Raw genomic sequence first — 25,279 nt, 5'->3', positions numbered from 1 at the left:
TCTTTACAGACAGGCTCACCAACCCAAAGTGATCACTATGATGAGGTCTTCTTTCATTTGTGGAACCAGAAGGCAATACTGGTTCATCAACATTCTGAAAGGCATGGGTTTAACAGCCTTGCACAGACTACTTCCAATGTATTTAAATGGCATTTTTACAAAACAACATATGCCGAATCAAAGTACTCTGGCGAAAGCTCTCACATCATCTTTTTTCCAAACCAGGGTAATGTTTCCCTCCCGGATTTGCATTATATGATGGGCGTGAATTTGCTTTTACATGCATCAACAAGTCAAGCTTTCTGCAAAAAAAGGGGGGGTAGCAGAATAGAGTCCTCCCACTGGATTTAATTTGTTAAGGGTATAGCACTTGCCCTGTAACCCAGGACAGTCAAAATAATACCAGAGAGAGTTTTAATCTACAACAGCGACATCTGTCACTTACTTTCTAATGATGTGGTCTGGAAGTCATTCAACAGTCAAAATAATAGCACATCTCTCAAACAAATTAAAACTACCTTCTGTGAAAGCCACAGAGCAACTGCTTGCTGTGAATTGTCAATAGCAGACTGAAGCATTGGCAGCTTGGAATACAGGAAATCTTTATTATGTTTACCACTAGTCATTTTATGTACACTTTCCCAGGATCCGTTCAGTACATTAAGCACAAAACTAGTCCACCAGTATTATTTGTATATGTGCACCGCATACAATTCAAACCAACTTGGCTGTGAACAGCTGGAAGTTTCAGAGAATTACAGTCAATACTGTAGAATTGGTACTACACATGTAACACTTTATTTCCCCCCCCCCGACTACTGTAGTCAGATGAAGTAGGTTTAAATCACTACAAAAAAACTTGCAAAAGTTTGATCAAAAATCATAAGGGGATTTTTTTTGGGGGGGGGATGTATGCATTTCAGGCAGGAGCAGCTCTGTGACAAAATTACAGTGGTACCTCGGGTTACATATGCTTCAGGTTACATACGCTTCAGGTTACAGACTCCGCTAACCCAGAAATATTACCTCAGGTTAAGAACTTTGCTTCAGGATGAGAACAGAAATCGTGCTCCGGCGGCGCAGCAGCAGGAGGAGGCCCCATTAGCTACAGTGGTGCTTCAGGTTAAGAACAGTTTCAGGTTAAGTACGGGCCTCCGGAACGAATTAAGTACTTAACCCGAGGTACCACTGTACATACAACCCTTGAGGTGCTGATGACTCCTACCATTGCTGGCCACTGACCCTTACTATTAGTTAAAAGTATTGGACTAGCACCTGGAAGACCAGAGTTCAAATCCTACTCAGCTATGAAACACAAAGAATGGTCACATTCTCTCAGCCTAATCTACTTCACAGGGTTGCTGTGTTGATAAAATGTGGATGAGGAGAACCATGTATGCCTAGGGCTGTCATACGTCCCGGTTTTCAAAGAAAAGCCCCCCCAAAAAAGCTATACAACTCTGTTTGGATTTTGACCTTTGGGAATATGGCAACCCTTGAATTTAATGAAGGAAAGCGGGAAATAAATATAATAATAAACAAACAAAAGAACTTAGCACAATGAAGAGCTATTCAGGGATATAGGACACAAACTCTGTTCATCTAGATTGGAAGAGGAGAGAGAGAGAAAGGGGGGTGTGAGTTTCTTTCAACCACAACTGTCAAAGATGTCCCAGAAACTGAAGCAGATAGGTTTGTGCTCAAAGTACTAATATATGAAGAAATCACCACCTATATTTTAAGATAGATACAAGGGATTTATGTTGCTTTGTCCAAGCTATGTCAGTCATTTGATAAAGACTTTGCCAATGAATATCAGAATGGCCATCACCAGAGAGAACTCCGAGAAAAGCGTGAAAAACAGTGCAACGGACAACAAAGTGCAAAATACAACAAATAATAATGAAAATGATATTGTGGCAGCAATCCTATACATCTGATTTACATGACTGTAAGCCCCAAAGAACTGAATAGACATACATAGGATTAAAGTGTAAATGACACAGACTTTAAGACTCATGAGTGACAGTGGTAACAAAGAGGAACCAAAATTGACATTTCACCATATCACACTGTGCCAACAGGAAATGGCAAGAAGATGGGTTGCCTCTTGAGCATATAGGATGCAGGAATGCCAACAGGAAGCTACTAAGCAGCAGTGGGATGACATTGGCACAACAGAAACCCAAGGGGGGGGGGCAGAGAGATAAAACACACAAGTGACAGTAAGAAGTGTACCAAAAAGAGGAGATATCCATACAGCTACAATAGGCATAAACTAGTCGGTCATCAGAAATAAAATAAACGGAGCTAGGAAGAGCAGGACTGAAATTGACTGTACACCCACTGGCAAGCAAGAACACCCCACAGACTTGAGCATGCCACTGCCGTACTTGGCAATCCCGCCCCACATATTAATCAAACGGCATTTTGGAGTGGCAAACAGAGCTTCTGCAAGAGCACGAGCCACATGCAACGACTAGAAAGACCCAGCAAAGCAATTCCCACACTGCAAATTGGGCGCGAGCCACTTGCCTTAACATCTTGCGAGTTGACAAGCGGGGACAACTCCCCCCCCCCCCGTCACCACAACCACACTTCTTCTTTTTACACTTTACTGCCATCCCTTCTTCCGCTCCTTAGCATCCTCGCCCGCCTCTCTCCTATGCCAGCATATCCCCCCCCCCTCCCACTTCACCCTATATAAACTTCAGGGCCCCCTCTCCAACACACTCACACACACCCCCAAGCCATTCATCATCCCTTCCTGAGGAGGACCCGTCGTTTCTCCACAGGGACGGGTTGCACGGGAAGGAGCAAGCGAGGGGCCGGATAAGAGCGAGCGGCGGGCCGGTGCTGCCGCCTTAGCTGCTGGCGGGGGGAGCCCAGGCAGCCGACGGGGCGCCGCTGCCCGTCCCAACCGGGCTGCAGCGGCTCCTCGGGGGGGGGGGTAAAGTCCCTGCTCGGCTTGCAAGGAGCACCCAGCTCCCGTCCTTCCCTTTGTTACTCCTTTCCTCCTTCTTCCCTCCGCCCCGGTACCTATTTTAATCCTGACGCTCTGGAACACCCGCAGCCCCTCTTCTTCCACCGCCATGGCTTCTCCTCCTTTCTTGCGGAAAGCTCCCCCGCCGCCGCCGCCGGGAAAGAGGGCTGCTGCCTTCTTCAGCCCCGCGACTGCAGCGCGCGCGCCGAGAGATACAATGCGCGGTCTTGAAGCGGGACCCGGGGAAAGAGGGAGGGAGGGAGGGAGGGAGGGAGCGCGCGCGCACTGGGCCGCCGCCCCCACCCTCGCGCGCTCCACTTCACAAGAGCAGAAGAACACACGGCTCCGGCAGCGGCCGCCCCCACGGCCGCCCTCCCATTGGCTGAGCGGGGGTATAAGGCTGTGCGGCGCCCTCCATTGGTCCAGCCCGGGCGGGCCGCTCCCTATTGGGCGAAAAGAAGGAGAAACGCGGGGAGAGATTTGTAAGCGCAAAACCAAACAGCTGGAGGGAGAGAGAGAGAGAGAGACAGGGGAGAGCTTGGTGGGTGGAGTTGGGGGGGGCGCTGGGGTGGAGTTGGGGGGGGGCGCGCGTCCTGAACTTCTGTAGCGCCTCTTCTTCAGCGCACCCGCCCAAATCGGGAGCTGAAGGAGGAAGGCGTGGTGGTGGAGAGGGGGGGGGGGAGAGAGGGGAAAGTAGCCAAATACATGGCCCGCAGCCAGATATTTTTGCTTTATCGCCTCCCGCTTATGAAACCTGAGCGGCGTGCCTCTCGCGAGTAAAAGGCTACCCAAGGAGGATTGGGGTCGTCTGTGTTTCCTTGAAAACCCCTTGGAAGCGGGAGTGCACCGTTTGAATGGTAATGCTCATCAACTTTGGGGGGGGGGTCCGTCCCAGCCCCCTCAAATATTTTAAGGGAGGCGAAGGGACCTCGGCTTCTGTTCTTGGAAGGCTCTTTCCCCCTACCACTACCCCGCACTTCCACAGGACGGTTCTGTGAGTCAATAGTACGTGGAAAAAGGAATCTGTCTGTCCTCTTCCCTCCCCCCCCCACTCCATTCTGAAATATATTGAGAGAGAGATTGCATTGCAGGGGGTTGAACGAGATGCCCCTCGGGGTCCCTTCCAACTCTGCGATTCTAGAATTCTGTGCATGGGATGGGGCCCAGTGATTCGATTTTGCCACTGAGCTCCGGTCATCCTGAGTCGCCTGATGCCAGAATATCCTAGCAACAGTGTGCAAAAGCAGTAGAATGCTGTGGGCGGCGGCAGTGGCGGGGAGGGGGAAAGGAACAGCACACTCCATCGAGTGGTGGAAGCGGGAAGTGCAGGGGAAACGTAGTGTCGGAACCCACCAGGCAGAGAGTCATAGTGGGTCATCTAATGTAACCCCCCTGCAATGCAGGAATCTTTCTCCCAGCGTGGGGTTCGAACCCTCGACCCTGAGATTAAGAGTGTTATGCTCTGCTGACTGAGCATGTAAGGTGGAGTCGCACCCTGTGCTTTCATGTAAACGGTTGGAATAAGTTTAACAAACAGCAAGGCGACACTTGTATTCCCCTTGTCAGTCAGTATGAGTGCTGAGGCTGGCTCAAGCTGCCTCCACAAAGCAGGCTTCACATATCTGCTCAAGGAGAGCAGGGCGTTTTCTGCTTGGGAATGAAAGATTGAAGGGCTGAACTGGTCTGTAGAAAGGCTTCACTCAAGGGATTGCTAAGCTTCACCGGCTGAACCAGTACAGTACAGTGGTACCTCGGGTTAAGAACGTCATTCATTCCGGAGGTCCGTTCTTAACCTGAAACTGTTCTTAACCTGAGGTACCACTTTAGCTAATGGGGCCTCCCGCTGCCACTGCGCCACCGCCACACGATTTCTGTTCCCATCCTGAAGCAAAGTTCTTAACCCAAGGTACTATTTCTGGGTTAATGGAGTCTGTAACCGGAAGCGTATGTAACCTGAAGCATATGTAACCCGAGGTATCACTGTACTGGCTAAAATTACTATTGTGGAAATGCACCTAGGAGGAAAAATTTAGAACTCTCTTAAGCCTGGCTGGGCAATTCCTATTGGCTTGTAGCTGCAGAGCCACAGAAACCATTCTCTGCTGCCACTTGTTGGGGTTCCCTCTTTTAATGCACCCCATTTGCTACTGCAGCCTCCCTGCTACCACCGGCTGGTTGGAGTTCCTTACTTTGCCACTGGCAAATTCTACATCTAGAAGATCTCCAGAAGAGGCACAAAAAAGGCAGAGGAGAAGTTACTAGTAGCTTCCCACAGGTGCAGTATCTGATTGCTTGAGGGGGGGGAACCCTGGAGAGGAGGGTACTTTGAGAGCTGTGGGAAGGCAGGGACTTTCAGCCACTGCAACTGATCCATGGGCAAGACTTACTGGGGATGAGCTACTGTATTAATTTGGGCTGACATTCTGCCAAGTCTGCGCGGATCGGGTTCTTGCTAACAGTTCACTCCAACTTGCACAGTGTGATTTACTACTGACTTATTCCTGACAGAGGATTGGTGTAAGTTTATGGATATTGATCCCAGCAAAGCAATATTGGTCACCCAAATAGCACAGTACTGTAATGATGGTACTGACAGGGAAAAGCAGCGTGCTGTTGATGCTTTGTCAGTGCCAAGTGCACGAGAAAACAAAATTCGTATTGGTATGTTCAGCTAGGATTAGCTGTGGCTCTCTGTTGAGTGTGCACCCAGTGGTAAACATAGGCTTGTGTGGCTGTGTAATATGCAAGTTTCCCTTTCCAACCAAAGTACCAAACAATCCAAACTACCCAGGGGAAGATAAAAAATCATGGGAAAGTTAGCTGTGAAAAATTCACAGAGGAACTAGGGGGTTATAATTATTCAGGAAAAAAAGAGTGTTAAGATTTGCAGAAGGACGTCAACATTAGAAATAAAAACGTATCCTTTGCTTGCCCCAAAATGAGCTTAGTATTAAAGCAAGCAGGAAGTGCCTAAGAACAAAGTGTACTGGAACTATAAGAAGCAACCTCTTAGGTACTACAACAAGGAACACTAATGCAGGCATACCTTTAATTTATTTATTTTTAACTAGCAAAAAGAAATTCAGCCAGGGAGCATAGTGAGAATGAATTATATGCCATGGTGCAAGATTCAAGATTTATCAGTTGAGGGAGGTACAGGCTCAGAGATTATATCTGAAAATGTGCTGGAGTTGTTCATCCGGCATTGAAAGAACACCCCAGTTCTCCCTTGTGCCCCTTAGTGCTTGCAACACACAGTCCCAATCAGCTGAGCACATCAGTGCCTTATCAAAAAGTTCATTTAAAAACCAGGTCCAAGGTAGTATGTGGTACTTGCATCACAGGGGACCTGTGATGTTGGCTGTGAAGCACCCAATATCCTCATCCTAAGGTAAAGGTAAAGGGACCCCTGACCATTAGGTCCAGTCGTGACCGACTCTGGGATTGCGGCGTTCATCTCTCTTTATTGGCCGAGGGAGCCAGCGTACAGCTTCCAGGTCATGTGGCCAGCATGACTAAGCCGCTTCTGGCGAACCAGAGCAGTGCATGGAAACGCTGTTTACCTTCCCGCCGGTGCAGTACCTGTTTATCTACTTGCACTTTGACGTGATTTTGACCTGTTAGGTTGGCAGGAGCAGGGACCGAGCAACGGGAGCTCACCCTGTCGCGGGGATTCGAACCGCCAACCTTCTGATCAGCAAGTCCTAGGCTCTGTGATTTAACTCACAGCACCACCCGCGTCCCTAGTCACTCATAAAAGGTCAAGAACAACACAAGAGGTGAGAGGGACATATATTGCACAAGTTGTTACCCTAAGAGAATGCATATTATCCTTTTTTAAACAGAGGTTGGATAGCCAACTGCCTTGTATGATCTAGCTGAGATTCCTCCTAGGATTCTATGACATTCTGATCATTCATATTCTTTTTCTCTATGTCAGTAGAGGTGATTTGGTTGCTGTGGAATGTTTGCATCCCTTAGACTGTGTTTGCTGTAGCTTTTTGATTCTCAGAGCAGCGCCAAGAAATTAGATTCAAGGACTGGATTCCTTAAGTACACTTAAGAGAACGCAAATTCCTAAGCCAGTGTTTTGTTAAGGGGGCAGAGGGGAGGCATTCTAGGGGGTGCATGAGAATTTGTTATATAGACTGTAACAACTGGGAGGGAGTGCAAAACATTTTTACATATGCGGTATTGGTAAATAGGCCACTGTTGGAGTTTACAGATTTTGTGAATGGTTTTATTAATTGAAAAGTTCAGGTTATCTGACTATTATAAGTTTACTGAAGAAGGTGGGGGGAGAGAGTGAGGTGGCAGAGAGAAGCAATAGAGAGAGAGAGAGAGAGAGAGAGAGAGAGAGAGAGAGAGAAAAGGTGGTGCAGAAACAGTTAGGGTTGTCCTCAGAATTCCTGTGCACATCCAAACATAATAAAATCCGCAGCTAAAAGTGAGGTGGCAGATGGGTAACCCCACCAACCTCTGGGGGGGGTGAAGAAAGATGCGAGTACAAAAGAGGCAGAATAACAGGAGGAGATGGTGGCTTTGCAACTGGGCAGATGGTGAAAAGGTGCGTAGTAGTTGCAACATCTGGGAGGAGGAAGATACAGGACTAATGGGGTGGTCTGAGTGTAAGGGGGGTTGCACAGAAGCAGTGGCGTAGCGTGGGGGTGCAGGGGGCCGGGCGCAACATCTGGGGGGACGCGCTCGCACTCGCAGCTCTCTGCCCCTGCTAAAATCCACGGGTTAGGGGGCGCAAATTACTTGCCTTGCCCCGGGTGCTGACAACCCACGCTACGCCACTGCACAAAAGGAAGGGAGGCAAGGACATGGGGGTGAAGATGGAGACAGGTTCAAAGCAGGGCTGCAGCACAGACAAGAGAAGTGGCTTCAGAAATAGGGTTTGGAAGGTGAAAAGGGGGTGTAGTAGTTGCCTGGGGTGGGAAGGGAAGCTCTAGGGAGTTAATGGAGGGGGGAATGGCAGGGGGGCTGGCATGTGCAGTGACCAGGGGGCAGAGGCCCCTTGTCCAATCATATCTTTAGATGCCCAAGCATCCTCCCTGGCACACCTTTCGCCAGCAGGGGCTGGCATGCAAACTGAGGCCTCTTTAGGACAGAGATCGCTTAAACACAATTATTCACGTGCTGGTAATACTCAGGGTTTTGTTTTTTTCTGCGGCTGCCTCTGAAGACAGTTTGGAATATTCAAAATGCAATGGCTAAAGTGAGCAAAAGAAACTTTTCTCATCAAACTTAGTACAACTGTACTGATTCCTGTCCATTTCTGAAATGAACACAAGTCTCTGGATTTTACCTTTTAACACTCTTAAGATTTATAGTGTCTGAGGGGCTCGCTTCTTTTCCCTGCCCAGTTACTTAGATCTTCCTTCTTCAACCCCTCGCTTACTTTCAGAGGCAAGACGCTGGTGACCAAAGATAGGGTCTTCACAGTTGTGGTATCCTGACTATAGAATGGTTCCTCCAAGGGGGCTCACCTAGTACTGAGCCTATTTGGGTGTTGTTGTTGTTTTAATTGCCTTTTTAATTCACCTTTTATTTCACTAAGCTTTTATTTGATTTTTAGTCTATCTTGTTCCATTTTGACCTCCTGCTGCTTTTAAGTTGCTCTGGGAGACCTCTATCTGGAGAGATATAAATATCATAAATAAATATGGCAGAACGACCCAGTGCTTTCAAGAGTCCGTGCTATGCATAGTGCAGTTCTGTTTGACAGCAAATCCTGCTGTCCACTGAATTCCAATGCAATTCCAAAGATTTGTAATTGAAAATGGTTCCTAGTTTTGAAGCAGGAATATACATGTATAATCCGTGGTGGGACTTAATTAAGGGCACCCTATCTCCCCATATAATTCTTCTGTGTAGCTCTCTCAAACAAGAACCTATAAAGAAAACCTCCTTTCCTGACTTCAGTATCCTATAAACAATTCTGTTCTTAATTCTGCTGAATTTATACAGTTTCAGGATCGAGGCCAACTTTCACGGCAGCTCTGCATTCAGAACTACATGTCTCCATATTATAACACTGCAGAGGGTTCTGAAATCTAAATTAAGCCACAATTAGACTTACACAGAAGGTCGTTTTCTGTGACTCATTCCTGCCAGGCAAGGAAATCACTTCCTTTCAGTGATCTAGATGAGAGGTTTCCCTTGAGAGGAAGTAGAGTTAGGAGATTTTCTAATTACCTAACTTTAACATAATGGAAACAGCTAACGAGAACACAGCACATAACACTCTGTACATAACTGAACATATCAACATTTCTTAGATACAACATTTTCAATGTAGTTGCCAGAAAGAGATTCTCCAAACATATTCTTCAAGAACATGGAGCAACAGTATAATTAATTTATTTTTTAAGTATTCCTATGCTGAAAGGAAACACGGATACTGTTTCCTGCCTCACAAAGGATTCATACGTCTATCCGGGAGGCAGTGTTTCTACGCCCTCTTCTGGTTAGATGTAAATCTGTTTTGAATGTCAAATCTGGAAGTATAGCAGAAGTAGAGTTTCTGGTTTCTCCAATCTTTTTTCTGCGTTTCCACATGAGTTTGCATTTTTTAAAAAATAAGGTCCCCATTAAAATTTGTCAGTGTTTTAGTGTAGTTTTCTCCATATATATTGCTGCTGTTGTTAGCATCCATCTGTCTTGAGAGAAAATGGAGGACGCCTCCAGGGGTGAAGTCAAACGGCTCTGTTAGTAGCACCCAAGTGACTTCCCCAATATGGAGGTCCTGGGCTGCCCAGTCGACAAGACCCCCCTCTGATGTGGTCCAAAGCAATACATTTGGCAGCAGTTTGGTTGCAGTTGCTTGGCGTAAAAGGCACCATCCAACTGTCTTAGGGACTCCACTTTGGATTTGTGTAGGGTTTAATCCTTAGCCTTTTCTTCTCCTGAAAATATACTGAAAGGTAGTGGAGGTTTAGGATCAGAGTTTTCCTTCTCCTAGATGGGCTACCTTCCCAGGTTGACAGGCCCCATCTGCCCCTCACTTCCCTCTACAGCCCGTGCAGAAACCGCTTCTTGACCGTTTGATCCACTATTGGTTTCATCCGCTCAATCTGCCGGAGGCAGTCTTTGAATGCAGAGGAAGTCCCTAACTCACTGAAGGTTTGAGATCCATAGGCTACCCTCACCTGGTTTAGCTGGCCAGTCAAGGTATACAGTGGTACCTCGGGGTACAGACGCTTCAGGTTACATACGCTTCAGGTTACAGACTCCACTAACCCAGAAATAGTGCTTCAGGTTAAGAACTTTGCTTCAGGATGAGAACAGAAATCGCGCGGCCGTGGCGCAGCAGGAGGCCCCATTAGCTAAAGTGGTACCTCAGGTTAAGAACAGTTTCAGGTTAAGAACGGACCTCCGGAACGAATTACCGTATTTTTCGCTCTATAAGACGCACGAGACCACAAGACGCACCTAGTTTTTGGAGGAGGAAAACAGCAAAAAAAATATTCTGAATCTCAGAAGCCAGAACAGCAAGAGGGATCGCTGTGCAGTGAAAGCAGCAATCCCTCTTGCTGTTCTGGCTTCTGGGATAGCTGCGCAGCCTGCATTCGCTCCATAAGACGCACACACATTTCCCTTTACTTTTTAGGAGGGAAAAAGTGAGTCTTATAGAGCAAAAAATACAGTAAGTTCTTAACCCGAGATACCACTGTATATTGTTAAATGCAATTTTGCCTCATATACATGTTTTTGCAATAAAAACAATGGATTTCTGTTTGTTGTTTTCAGTAATACATTATTATTATTATTATTATTATTATTACTACAGTCATACCTTGGTTTACAAACAGCTTAGTTCTCAAACATTTTGGCTCTCGAACGCCGCAAACCCGGAAGTGACTGTTTTGGTTTGCAAACTATTTTTGGAAGCTGAACGTGCGACAGGGATTTTGCAGCTTCCAATTGGCTTTACCCCTGTGCATACATTTTTGTACACATTAATTGGGTGGAGAAGTGCACCTCAAAATTCAGAGAAGTTTGGATTACTAAGGATATGTTGTGTTTCAGTTCGCACATCATTTCAAGGAGTGTGAATTAGGGAGGTATGCAAACTGAGCCATATTTCTCCCTGTCCCTTTCTATGAAGCAGTTTATATGCTTTGTAGGAACAGTGACTGGAAAAAGTACTAGCTTCAGTGTGGAATGAAGGGAGGAGGGAAGTGGCTTTGGCTAGGTAAAAAGGGAGGGGTGGTGGTTTTGAGAGGGCGGTTGGCAGGGGTAGGTGGAGTTGGCAAGCAAAGCCAAGCAGGGGCACAGCCCCTAATATAATATATTTGTTTTCTTTAGGGTGGTTCTTTAATTCCATGCTTTCTCTGATTCCTAGGACGATAATTGCATGTTACACAGATAAATTACAGCTGTTGCCAATCTGTGTCAATTATGCAGTCTAATCACTGTGGATAAAACAAGTCACAGTGCACAATATTGCTATATAAATAGATAAGCAAGCCATTTCTACCTAGATTTCTACCACCTGCTGGAAATGGTGAAACCTCAAATAAGTTTCAGCCCAAAAGATAGCGGTTAGCCTCCTATGAATGAAACACAAATGTAAGAGCAAACACACAGATAAGCACAACTGTATCATTTGGCATGCAGCGCAAACAAAGTAATACTCATCTGCCGATGCAGGAATAGTTTTCTCATTATAAAAAAAAAGGATAAGTGGTATAAACATGGGCTGTATTATTATATGCAGAGTATCACAGCACTGACTGTACTTCCACATCCAGCACTGAAGAGCCAGCACACTGAAGATTTGGGCTGATATTGTAGGTGCAAGTTCACCACTTGAATAAATGTAATATGAAGTGATGCCTTGCTTCTGTCAAGGACCCATCACCAAAGCCAACCAATCACATCCCTGATGTCTCCTAATACAGCTTCATCACCTAAAATTTTAATGATTTAACAGTCTACTCATTCACATGATGAGATAGAATGAAACCCATGGCATTTGCGACTCAGCTGTACATTATATCTGTATTTCTTTTAGCAGAATGGGCAGAAGATGGCTATGCAGCAACAATGTGCTGTTACGGTACAGATAGCTAATGGTATTTTTAGGTTGTATAGGCAGGAACATTGTTCCTGTGACTCAGTAAGCAATAGTAGTACCTTGGGACTGGCATGGTCTCATTTGGAATGCTGTGAACAATTCTGGGAGCTTACCAGAATCTTGCAGATGAAGTCTGTCAACATACTGCTTGGATAAGGAGGTCTGCTTTGGATTAATTCTGTGTCTGTATTTACTGCAGCTTCTGCTGAAGCTTAAACCAGTTAAGAGGTAATCACTTCTAATATTCTCCTGTTTATCATCAGAAGTCAAATCAGGAATAGCCAATTTCTGTACTGCCTTGGGCTACTCTGTTCTACCAACAACGTTTCGTGGAACGAAAGCATATTTTGCTGCACAAGCTGAACCACTTGTGGATAGTCACATTGCACAGTGAAGATGCCACCCTCTAGCAGGAATGGGTTTCTAACTGTGGGACACTTGCACTCAGGTATAGGATGACATACAAATGTCTACATTTACATATTACGTGTAAAATAAAAAAGAGGTGTAACATCAATTGTCACTATCAGTTGTATTTCTGTACTCCCACAGAAGTCACAACACTCAAATACAACCATCACAAAACTATTAAAACTTCTAAAATACATATTTAGAAAATGAAGAATCTAGTTCAGCAGACAGTGATGCTAAAATTGTTAATTCCATTTATGTCCCAATAGTTCAAACAAACACATGGATCTTCAGTTGACACCAAAAAGTTTTTAACATGGAGGAAAGCACACCTCCCCAGGAGGAACTGGGGCACCACCACCAGGAAGAGCCTCCCTTGCGTAACAAAAACCGTTCCTCTACTCCTGTAGACTCAGTCACAGCCAACCCTAATCTCACCTGGGAGTGATCTATGACAGTGGGGTGACACTCACCTTCTTGGCACTGGATCACTCCCAATCTGCTCTGTACTGAAGACCAATTGAGAGTATGACCTGCAATATGTGTTTGACCCGTGATGCATTGAGGCAGATCCACAGTTGTCTTGATGACCATGAAGTCCAGAGCCAGACCAGATAAGGTGGACTCCGCTTCTACATTTAAGACTCCCGGGATTATTGTTCAAGGGTTCTCCAAAACCACAGGATTGACAGTACACCAATAAAATGTCCTTCCGGCACAACAGCAAGTGGAGATTCACATCTTGTTCCCAGACAGGTTGGTTTCCTAGTGAGGAATGTGGAATTTCTATGGATGACTACAAACTACACACACACCCTTCCAACCTATGTACTTCCCCAAGAACCCAAGCAGGCAAAGTTCAATCAAATCAGATCCACTCGGGTGTCAGTAATGCCTACTAAAAACAGCACCAGGTGGGAGAGCAGATAAACATGCAAGAAATACGATATATTTTACACCTCAAACTTGAAAACAGCTTTGTTCTCCTTATAAATAAAACCTTGGATTAAACCTTTTATCACATCTTATTTAAAATTTGGTAGGGGCACCAATAACCTCAATCAGAAGCCAGAGCTAACCCATGAACTTGTAAGCTGCCTGCTCTTTAAATTATGCCATTTAATACAATGGCTCTGAGGTAAAGTTGGCATAAAGATGGCTTGTGAATAATGCCTTTCCTTCTCTAACATCAGTTAGACTAGGAATATCACCCACAAATGTAGAGGACCTGTTATGTGTGTCTGCACAACATTTCTTTTTTGATGCGTGGGGCAGGAGCTGTTTTCCATACTCTTTCAGTGCCTCTAATCCTGCAAAATACAATGTGTTAGATTCCAGTCCTGAGGAGGGTGGGAAGACGCATTTACACACGATTATGAGCGCATGAATTGTGAATTCAGCCTTTCAGCTGTGGAATGCCATTAAATGCAATGGGAAAGCTCTGGTGTAAAGTTTTACTATAAATGCCCTGCATTGCCTGATGTTCAGCAGTCCTCCACATCAAACCACACAGCAATGTTCTGAGAATTTAAAGAAACGGAAAGAGCAAGAGAGAGAAAGCACCTAGCTTAGTGTTCCTGACAGGCACTTAATCTCTCTCCCCTTTGTACACAGTATTCCCATTCCAGCGGGGAGAGTCAATAAATGAACAAAAGACACATGGCTGCAGATACCTCTGTGTGGGGCCAGAACTAAGGCAGGGTAGAAATACAGTCCCGCGGTGTGGGGTGAAAGCTAGCGCAGAAAAGAATCTGGGAGATCGGGGATGGAGCCTGGAGGAATTGGGTGGGTTGAAGGCGGAGCCAAGGCTGGAATTTGATAGATCAGCATCAGTTCCAAACTGAAACCTGGCACTATCTAACAAATTTTTGGCAGAATCTGGCAGAATCATGCAGGGTGAGTCTTATCATGAGTCATACTGAACAATGCAGTACTGCTAGCAGATGGTGTGTTCTCTCTCTACTGCCTGCAGGGCCATCTTCCTATAATTCATGGGTGACATCTTACACTATTGCTACTGCCTCCTGCCTGCCCACTGCTGCTGCTGCTACCAATTGTCTCTCTTCCTTTCTAGTTGTCTAGGCAGTCCCAGCATGAATCTGAGAAAGGGATAATTTGCAGTGCTTTGTTTCCAAATTCCTTTAAACTTTTAAAGTAGGTGCTCACTCGCAGCACATCATTCTAAGGAAGGGATAAAACATGTAATAAGTAAATACTCCCTCTCCTTTTACTGGTTTTCTGCAAAACGTTTAACTTCTATAAAAGGTTGTTCATCCCTAGCTACCTAAAGTAAAGGTAAAGGGACCACTGACCATTAGGTCCAGTCGTGGCCGACTCTGGGGTTGCGGCACTCATCTCACTTTATTGGCTGAGGGAGCTGGCATACAGCTTCCGGGTCATGTGGCCAGCATGACTAAGCCGCTTCTGGCGAACCAGAGCAGTGCACGGAAACGCCGTTTACCTTCCCGCCGGAGCGGTACCTATTTATCTACTTGCCCTTTGACGTGCTTTTTCGGGTGGCGTTGTGGGTTAAACCACAGAGCCTAGGACTTGCCAATCAGAAGGTCGGCAGTTTGAATCCCCATGACGAGGTGAGCTCCCGTTGCTTGGTCCCTGCTCCTGCCAACCTAGCTACCCAGGGACATCCTAAACTGCAACTCTGGTAGCAAACTGAAACACATGAGGCAGCTGTACCAAAATACAAGGGTTCCAGACTGTTCTTAGCCCTAGTAGCTTCTGATACTCTGGGACCATTAAAAAGTAATCACAATTCCTGGAAGTTAAGGCTGCCAGTGGCTTACTAACCATGACGAATATGCTCTACCATTGGAGACAGCGTGTCCCTGTATATCACTTGCTGGGAATCAGAACTGGGGAAGAGTTCCTTTGCACTCAGCTCCTGCTTGTAGACTTTTCATTGGCATCTGGTTGGCCAATGTGAGAACAGGATGCTGGACTTTTCTGATGTTATCCTTGTTGTTGTTGTTGTTTAGTCGTGTCTGACTCTTTGTGACCCCATGTGTCGTAGGAAGTGCATGCACACGTTGCAAGCTTTCTATATGCAATGCAGATGTGTGTGACAATTATGTGGGTTTCTCACTGTATGTGCATGTGCTAATCGGCGGTGGGAACAAAGACCCCATATATGTGGGATTGTCACACACAATGATCCTACAGGCTGCTTCTCATTATTTCCTACCTGGGAGTGTTTTCCACACAATAATGTGCAATATAGTCTTTAGCCGAGAAACATTTTTATGTGTCTTGGATTTTGATATAATACTTTTGTGCAAATCTATACTTGCCTGCAATGCTATGTGTCTTGGATTTTGATATAATACTTTTGTGCAAATCTATACTTGCCTGCAATGCTATTAAAAAAAGAAGAAGTGTAATTGTTCCAGAAATTAATGTGTTGAAAAGGATAGCCTTTGGAATCTTAGATTTACAGTTCAGTCCTATACATATCTACACTCTCAGTAAGCAAGTCACATTGTTTTCAGTGGTGGGGCTTACTTCCTTAAAAGTGTGTACAGGATTGCAGTCTTAGATTCTTGGTTCTTGCTTGCTACTTCCCAAACATATTGTTTAAAATGCTATCACCAGCTATTCACTTTTTGCCTCAGCGATACCATAGCAACCACCACATGACCTGCTACAAACACACCACAGTTGTTAGAGCTTCGCTCAAGAAGCTTCTGGCCAATGATGCACTCTCTTTGAAGTAGTCTAGATTTAGAGATATTTCATGTTGTTTTAAGATGCACCGATCCTACCAGCCAATTTTGCCGTGTGGCAATAAATACCTTCAGCAAAAGTGGGACAAAGCGACGTACGAAGAACACAAGAGAAAGGTAAGTGTGGCGGCGCTCTTATAACATCGCAAGCTGCTTCGTGCACAAAGCCAAACTTGTTGAGAGGAAATGCCTTTGCATTTCTGCCAAGGACATAACAATTAGCCACCGCTCAGTTTGCTGTTTTAGTATGCACTGTACATTGCTCCCTCTTGACTCCCTTCCACACTTTAAACCAAAGAATTGCTACCATGCCAAGAATTTATTTACAAAGAAACGGTCCAATCTCAAAATCATTCCAAGAAAAATTAATAAGCATTTCACGCGAATGCTGAAGGCCACTTCCTACATTCCTTTAATTTCCATGATGAAAAGGCATTGCATTTATCAATGGTTTTTATCAATGGGTGTTCTTTTATTGCGCAGATATAGATCTGGGGGCTCCCCCAAGCTATGAGTCCTCAGGGGAAAGTAAAACTCATACCACTATTCTTCTGTTACAAATTATACAGCCACACACTCACAACGGTTAATTAGTGTCAGAAAACCTACATGAGAACTAACCATTGGAGATATGTTAGCTTTCTAGAGTTTATAGTTTTTGGGTGACAGCCAACATTTGTCATACTCAGAGCAGACCCACTGAAATCAATGAACTCCTTGGATATCACCCTTTGTAATATTTTTTGCTGTAAACTGATATAAACAGAAGGAAATATGTCATTGAGTTTGGCACTCAAGGTGAAAATTAACCTTTTTGATTTAGGGCTTTTCCTTTGTTCAATGTGGATGCATTAAAACATCTCCCTCTTTTTTCAAAGTTCAGAGGTGGATGCTGGTTCCTGGGTAGTCAAATAAGTAGGTTGCTCTGATGCTATCATTTATTTGTGCTAATCTTTCTGTTTGTTTTTGGCATTGCGCCCTCTTTTATAATTTCTACACATTTCCCCCCCCCCACCTGCTGACTAGATGGTTAAGTAGGACTTTTCTTCTTCTACCCCTCTCATAACACTAGCAACTCATGGACAGTCAAAGAAGCTGAATGTTGTAAGATTCGGGATAGGTAAAAGAAAGAGCTAATTCACAGAGCACATAGTTAAATGATGGAAGTTGCTTCCACAGGAGACAGTGATGGCCACCATTTGGATGGCTTTGAAAGAGGACTATCAATGGCCATGTCTGCTATGCTCTACCTCCACAGTTGGAGGCAGTAGTGCTCTCGTGCTCATGTTCTGCTTCTGGGTTTTTTTACAGACATCTGGTTGGCCACTGTGAAAACAGGATGCTAGACATGGGTCATGGTCCTGATACAGCAAGCTGTTCTTATGTGGATCCGTCTTCATGTCTGATACTTGTACTTACTTATGGGGTCATTGTCATAATAGAATCAATCAGCAAAGATTAGGGAGAGGGCAAAGTGTACAATGGCTTTGCCGCCTAAATCACGAAAGAAATTCCCTTCTATTCTATAGGCACATTTAAAGACTAAAAACCAGGAGTGTTTTGTTTTCCACTGCAGATTCAGACTACCAAACCTGTGGTGGACACCTCTACTCCTCGAACATATGGGCATCTTCATTTGAAGTTAAGAAAACTTAAGGTATGTTGCTGCTTTGATATTTTAATGAAGTATATTATTATTAGTTGTTGTTATTTTATACAAAAAAGGTCTCAAAGTGACATAAGATAAAATATGAACAGGTAAAATGAATTCAAAACCCAAATCTTTAAAAGAATGTACAATACAAAATTCCTACAACGCTCATAGGTAAAGGGACCCCTGACCATTAGGTCCAGTCGTGGCCGACTCTAGGGTTGCGGCGCTCATCTCGCTTTATGGACAGAGGGAGCAGGCGTACTGCTTCCGGGTCATGTGGCCAGCATGACTAAGCGGCTTCTGGCGAACCAGAGTAGCGCACGAAAACGCCGTTTACCTTCCCGCTGGAGCGGTACCTATTTAGCTACTTGCACTTTGACATACTTTCGAACTGCTAGGTTGGCAGGAGCAGGGACCGAGCAACGGGAGCTCACCCCGTTGCGGGGATTCGAACCGCCAACCTTCTGATCGGCAAGTCCTAGGCTCTGTGGTTTAACCCCCAGCACCAGCCGCATCCCACAATGCTCATAGAACAACACAATAAGAAGCACACCCCACTAAAAGATGAGAAACACACTGTAGACTAACTTAACTACCAAAAGCCTGAGTAAAAAACAACAACCCGAGGGACTCTAGTTAACTGACTACTGTTGGAAGCAGGATCCTGAATGAGATGGGTCTTTGGTATGATTTTAGAACGCAGTTTTTATTTTCCCTCCCCCTTATTAACCCTGATAACTTTGATAGTTTTCTGCATTACTCAAGACTCAATTTCAGTAAGTTCTAAATGTGTACAGATCTCACCTACTTTTGAATTTCATCCTGAAATATAGCATTTCTACTGTCATATTCCACAGCATGCAAAATTACAAGCGTGAAGGGAGTGGGGGAATCAAATGCTGTAGCTGTCCTTGGTTAGAGAGGATGTATGGAACATAATTTGTTTCCCTAAGTATCCCCCTGTCTTTTCAGCTGGAGAAGGACCGCCTATCAATCATCGAGAGGGAGAACTGTTTGCTGCTAGAGAAGATGTCTCGTATCATGAGGACCACAGGAAGAATTGATAACAAAAATGAGTATGAGGCCAAAAGGTACGGCTTGTAATCAAACTGGTATAAGGCTATCCAGTTACATTAACAGCATTGACCATGGCACTTATTAACTTACCCTTGAATGACAAGAAGCTCTGGGGCTGTTTTACAGGCATGCCTTCTTTCAAATGTTTGTGTAATGGCCACTTCAGCTGCCATTCCTGTGGGGAGGGGAGTTTTGATAATTTACCGTATTTTTCGCCCTATAGGGCGCACCGGCCCATAGGACGCACCTCGTTTTTTTGGGGGGGGATGAATAAAAAAAAATTATTTCCCCCCCCCCAGCCGCGGGGCTGGGGTGGGGAAAGCTTCCCCTGACCCCAGCCCCCAGAACAGGCTGCTATCCGCAAGCCTTGTGCGCCCGGCGAGATCTCCTGCCGGGCGCGCAAGGCTTGCGGACACCTGCGCTAAGCACGGGGCGTCCTCCGGAGGGCGCCCCGTGCTTCGAGCTGCAGGCTGCTGCCCGCAAGCCTTGCAAGCCCGCGGGAACTCCCGCTGGGCTTGCAAGGCTTGCGGATAGCTTCCTGAAGCCTGGAGAGCGAGAGGGGTCGGAGCGCACCGATGCCTCTCACTCTCCAGGCTTCAGCGAAAGACTGCATTTGCCCCATAGGACGCACACACATTTCCCCTTCATTTTTGGAGAGGAAAAAGTGAGTCCTATGGGGTGAAAAATACGGTAATCATCTAATGGAAGGGGTCTTCAAACAAAGGAAATGTTAGAAAGTGACAGTAAGCATTTTACTAAGCTTTTTTCCTTTTTTAAAAAAAAATTAAAACCACAAAGGTGTTTTCTTTTAATGTGCATAGTCCAAAAACAAAGCAGGATGGTAAAAGTTTTGGTAGAGAAGGGGAACCAACGAAAGGGTCAGTTAGATTCATTACTAACTTGGGACTAATATAGGAGTTGTTCTAGCCCAATATTATCCTTAGGGTCCCCTACCTGTGCACAAAATTTTATAAACAGTTAAAAAATAAAAATAAACTGAGATTTTGGATTGTTCCCTGTTGAGACCTCCAATAGTACAAAAGTGTATTAACCAATAACATATTCCAAGTGATGATTGGGATATGTCACAATATCTATATGATATCCAACTGTGGATAGGCACACAGAGGCTGGTTGTTGGCTGTCCAGAGATTTCCCTACAGCAAGGAACAAGCTCATATCAAACTTCTGGGACACAAGCAGCAGAACTCAGAGTGAACCACATCAAATTGACAACTGGAGTGAGATAGGGGAGCCATGATATAATTTTCCCTTAAGGAGAATGCTAGGCAGAATTTTTGAATCCATTATCCGAGGTGGGTGGGATTTTTCTTAGTGGAAGAAATTGTACTATATATAATACTAACTTTCTTATAAAACATATACTCAATTACTTACTATAAATTGGTTTGGTAAGGCAAACCATGATATGCTGCTCATAATATATTAAGGACCCCTGACCATTAGGTCCAGTTGTGGCCGACTCTGGGGTTGCAGCGCTCATCTCGCTTTATTGGCCGAGGGAGCCGGCGTACAGCTTCCGGGCCATGTGGCCAGCATGACTAAGCCGCTTCTGGCAAACCAGAGCAGCGCACGGAAACGCCGTTTACCTTCCCACCTATTTATCTACTTGCACTATGATGTGCTTTCAAACTGCTAGGTTGGCAGGAGCAGGGACCGAGCAACAGGAGCTCACCCCGTTGCGGGATTCGAACTGCCAACCTTCTGATCGGCAAGTCCTAGGCTCTGTGGTTTAACCCACAGTGCCACCCACTTCCCCATAATATATTAGTACTGTATTTATACATGTATGTATGTATGTATGTATATGGTATTTATGACTGTGTATTTTCCGATTGTACTAATCTTTGTTTTCTTCTGCACATGAAGCATTGTAGCTGCCAAGAATATCTATAGGTGTATTTCCCCTCCATGCTGTGGATAGAGTCTTTATTTCAACAGTATATAATACCCTCCCCCCCTTTAGCTTAAATAGAGAAAGACGAGAACGAGAATTTCGAAAAGTAAGCCAGGAGAATCATGTCATCCTGGAAAGAATTATGAACTGCAAACCTCAGTATACAGTCCAAAAGTGGAATGAAGAGTGGCAAAAGGCTGAAAACTACATGAACAGTATTGCAAGATATCCTCGTGGGTTGTGCAAGTTGCAGGATCAAAAGGTAAGTCCAGTTTTAAAATATGTACACATTTCTTCAGTTTGGTGGGTCCATATCTCCTGGTCTTCTGTTTCCAGATTAAACATATAATCAATTGATTAAACATTACAGAATCATACCACAGGTCAAATTTCTGCGCCAATTTAATTAAGCTAGAAAGGATGCATCATAGGTAGGAAAAATGCACATGGATCCAAATCTGTTTCCAAGAATATTGTCTACATAATTTCATAGACACAGCTCCAATTAACAGTTGGTTCAGTATTATGAACTAAGTTTTGCATGTGCATGGAAACAGCTTTTGCTTCCAGGATCATTTTTTCCTTAGCCTTGTTATTATTTCCACTGTTGGGCCAATTAATATGGCAGTTTACAGAAGCTAACTGATAGGCACTGTTGAGATTTTAAATGATGCAAGATGAAGCTCACACTGTATACGAGAGAAAATAGGACACAGAAATATATTATGCTCAAAACTCCATGCATATGTACCAGAGCATCAGAAAACTATTTTTCTGAACAAGATGAGTACATACGTGGATTAAAAATCTGCACACTCTACCTACACCAGTGGTTCTCAAAGGGTGTTTCAATGTTCTTAGGTAGCTGCATTGTTTTAAACTTTCTGGATGTCCAATGATTACATTCTAAAGTAGTTGTGTTCTGTGTTATAAATCAAACACTGCTAGGAATTGTTTATTTTTGTTTTCCAATGTATTTCTTATCAACAAATACAGTGGTACCTCAGGTTAAGTACTTTATTCGTTCCGGAGGTCCGTTCTTAACCTGAAACTGCTCTTAACCTGAAGCACCACTTTAGCTAATAGGGCCTGCTGCTGCTGCTGCTGCTGCGCCGCCACTGCATGATTTCTGTTCTCATCCTGAAGCAAAGTTCTTAACCTGAAGCACTATTTCTGGGTTTGCGGAGTCTGTAACCTGAAGCGTATGTAACCTGAAGCATATGTAACCCGTGGTACCACTGTATTTGGCGTGGCGCAAGCAAATTTTTATTCTGAAAATAAAAGTTTGAGAACCAATGCCCTACATCTTAGAGTTTGCACATACACTTATCTCCTTAGTCAGAGGAAGAACGTTTATCTTTCTAACCCCTGCTTTTTTTCTTTCTGCTGAAGTATACCATTAGCACCAAAATGAGAGAGTCCATTTGCCTTCCCCATCCCTCTAAGGTCAGCTTTTATGTTCTTGAGTAATGCTTTCAGGTCTGGCTTCAAAGATCAGCAGAAGCAATTTTTTAGACGTTGGAGAAAAGGAAAGGCACCTTCCCCTAAGAAGGATTTAAGCCTGTTATCTTCATGCAACAAATGGAGATTTAAATGCAACACATAAGAAACGAATTTCAAGTTGCAAAGCTGCCATCTATCTTACATTTATCACAAATTGCAAAACGTTCTTGAAACTCAAATTCTTCAGCCCATGAATCACTGCTTTTACAAGAAAACTAAACTAGTAATCCCCACACCTCAGGTGTAAATACCATATATTTCAATTCAGATTGCAATGGCATGTGCTTTGAGAAAACAGGTCTGAGCAACAAAAATGATAAAGAAAAGCTCAGCGCAATATGTAGCCTAATGTGACGTTTAAAGGGCAAATAAAGAGAACAATTTATTGATTTAAATTCCTTGGTGTTTAATACATTGGTGTTTTGTTTTGTTTTGTTTTACAGTTGTGATTAATAATATTTTGTTCTTAGAGTTTAAAGGGTCTAGTAGCTTAGCATTTTTTGCAGCAGTTGTACAAAAATCTACCTAAAAATATTCATCTATTTACTAGAACATGAATTTATCATTTATATTTCCCTCCATAGGAACTAAAATTAAAGAAAACAACATCAGAAACAGACAGAAAGAAAAAAAGAGATTTGAAAGATAGGTGTGTGACAAACAAAGCAGAGGAACCTGAGGAAGAAGAACTGATTCATCAAATAAAAAAAAATAAGTAATGATCACCAAAGAGAAAATCCAGTAGATAAAGTGTGATTCCATGCATTAAGATGACACTCCAGATAATGGATATTGCTAAACGGAAGACCTGATATAAGGGGATGCATAATTAAGAAATTATCTTGGTTATACTAAGGGTAGATATTAGAATCTTTATTTGTAATAAGTTCTAGACATTCTTCTTAGATATAGCATATAAGCAAGCTGGCTAGAGCAGCAATCCTATACGTACTTGGAAAGTATATCCAATTGAAATCAGTGGGAATTACTTCCAAGAAAGCATGGTTGGGTGAATTATATAGAATCACAGAATTGTAGAGTTGTAAGAGACCACAATGATCATCTCGTCCAACCCCCTGCAATGCAGGGATCTGGGTTGTGACTACAGCCATAGATGAAGAATTTCCACCAAAACAAAACTTACAATAATAATAATAAAATTACCTGGGGGGAAATGTTTTCCCAAATAGTTATAAACAGGGTTTTATTCACGCTTAAGGGAGATTCTCCATTCATGAGCCAACTTCATTCAATTATCACTGAAACATCTTGCTTCCATCCGTTATGATTTATACATCTCAGATATAATCTGTCTAACTATTCTGAGTGCCTGGTTTTGGGGGCACTGAGTTAGTCTACATCATGGATGGTTAACCTTTCTCAGCCTGAGGGTGACATTCCCATCTGCACAACCTTCAGTGGCAGGGGTACATGCCTGTGGTTCTTAGGGTTGGGGGTTAGCTGAGCAGGAAATTAGTTAGTGCTCTTCAACCAGTCTCAACCTACGATCCACCTTTGATTCTCAATCAGCATCATAGGACTCCCTGTGTCAAGCTGCGTAGAGAGAAATTAAGCAACTAAAGAAGATATTCAGCCCAGAAATAAAATAATGTTGACATTCCCACATACTACATGTTTTGTGGTGCCAAATGAAGACCTGACTCTTTGGGAAAAGATGAACTGATGATCTGTTCAGTTCATTTGTAGTATTATTGGTATTACTATTATTATTATTTTAGCATGTTTCTTTATATTGTCTTGATTATTTGCATCTAATGTTAGCTGCTTTGAGTTCCCTTAGTGGAAGTAAAGTGGAATTGGATAAAAACAAAAGTTGAAACATACTACTTGAAAGTAAGTGCTATTGAAATAAAGGCCAGTTGTCTTCATAAAATGTTTAAAGTGTTCCTCCAGTGACAGCAAAGATGAAGTGTTCTCTTTGGAGTCTGCTACAAAAACTTAGGTGGTAATGTAATGGCCCAAACCTGTCCAGCTTCTGAGACCCCATCTTGATTAATCAGGTTACATGCAGACGAAGGGCTGCTACCAAAACAAATGGAATAGGCTTGGTTGTAGAAAATGGGTGCACAAAGGATGGGGCACTGGTGGCTCTCTAAATGTTTTTAGACTCCAGCTTCCATCAGCCTTAGCTAGCCAGTAGTCAGGGATGATGGGATTATCACCAACTAGTTTCATCACATCCTTCTGGGACTGCTGCCATTAAGCCATGACTTGCTTCATTCTTTCATCCTGTCCTGAGAGTAGTCTTTTATCTGTGTGCAGCCTTTCCATAGTTAAAACCTCGCTCGTGGTGGTTTACAACATAGAAAGATTCACGTAGTCACAAACAGGACAAAAGTAGTCATAAACCATAAATAAAACACATCAAAAGTACACAACCGAATCGAGCTCAGGACCGCAATATCCTGAGGACCTCCTCTCCCCATATAAACTGTCCAGAGGGTGGCAACACGAGAACAGAGGCTTTTCTGCAGTGGCTCCCCATTTGTGGGATGCTCTTCATTATATATCTTTAGGCGCCAGGCAAAAAAATGTTCCGCTTTAACTAGGCCTTCTGCTAATTGATATCCTCACAGCCTTTTTTTTTATATGTGTCTGTGGGAATAGGGGTGGTGTTATCATTTTGCTGTTTCGTTTTACTTCTGTTCATGTTTTTTATCCTGTATATGTGAACAGTGCCGGATTTGCGTATAAGCTAAACAAGCTACAGTGGTACCTCTGGTTAAGAACTTACTTCGTTCTGGAGGTCTGTTCTTAACCTGAAACTGTTCTTAACCTGAAGCACCACTTTATCTAATAGGGCCTCCCGCTGCCGCCGCGCCACCAGAACACGATTTCTGTTCTCATTCTGAAGCAAAGTTCTTAACCCGAGGAACTATTTCTGGGTTAG

The 25,279-nt window shown here is 43.9% G+C and overlaps 2 protein-coding genes across 3 annotated transcripts in view; one reads left to right on the top strand and one right to left on the bottom strand.

Moving 5' to 3' along the window:
* RASA3 (RAS p21 protein activator 3) overlaps positions 1-3,275 on the bottom strand; it is a 131,837-nt gene extending 128,562 nt beyond the window's left edge. The window contains exon 1 of the mRNA XM_082218609.1: positions 3,040-3,275. Coding sequence (XP_082074735.1) covers positions 3,040-3,094 — 55 coding nt within the window. The 5' untranslated portion in view covers positions 3,095-3,275. The remainder of the gene's footprint in view (positions 1-3,039) is intronic.
* A 376-nt stretch (positions 3,276-3,651) lies between these two features.
* On the top strand, positions 3,652-24,262 carry CFAP97D2 (CFAP97 domain containing 2). Of its 2 annotated transcripts, none has more exons than XM_082218892.1 (5): positions 3,652-3,840; positions 17,793-17,873; positions 18,843-18,961; positions 20,935-21,127; positions 22,953-24,262. In XM_082218892.1, the coding sequence occupies exons 1-5, from the start codon at positions 3,838-3,840 to the stop codon at positions 23,085-23,087; spliced, it is 531 nt and encodes a 176-aa protein (XP_082075018.1). In that variant the 5' UTR covers positions 3,652-3,837; the 3' UTR covers positions 23,088-24,262. The 2 variants fall into 2 exon arrangements, with proteins under 2 accessions (XP_082075018.1, XP_082075017.1); XM_082218891.1 differs by lacking the exon at positions 3,652-3,840 and adding an exon at positions 15,968-16,333.
* The last annotated feature ends 1,017 nt before the right edge of the window (positions 24,263-25,279 follow it).

The sequence above is a fragment of the Podarcis vaucheri genome (genome assembly GCF_965113315.1).
Source record: "Podarcis vaucheri genome assembly, chromosome: 4".
Lineage (NCBI taxonomy): Eukaryota > Metazoa > Chordata > Lepidosauria > Squamata > Lacertidae > Podarcis > Podarcis vaucheri.
This window is presented reverse-complemented; position numbering and strand designations above follow the sequence as displayed.

Coding starts and splice junctions, on each gene's coding strand:
- CFAP97D2 (XM_082218891.1), top strand. CDS start 16,241: ATGCACCGATCCTACCAGCCAATTTTGCCGTGTGGCAATAAATACCTT. Junction 17,874..18,842: donor TGAAGTTAAGAAAACTTAAG/GTATGTTGCTGC, acceptor CTGTCTTTTCAG/CTGGAGAAGGACCGCCTATC. Junction 21,128..22,952: donor GCAAGTTGCAGGATCAAAAG/GTAAGTCCAGTT, acceptor TTCCCTCCATAG/GAACTAAAATTAAAGAAAAC.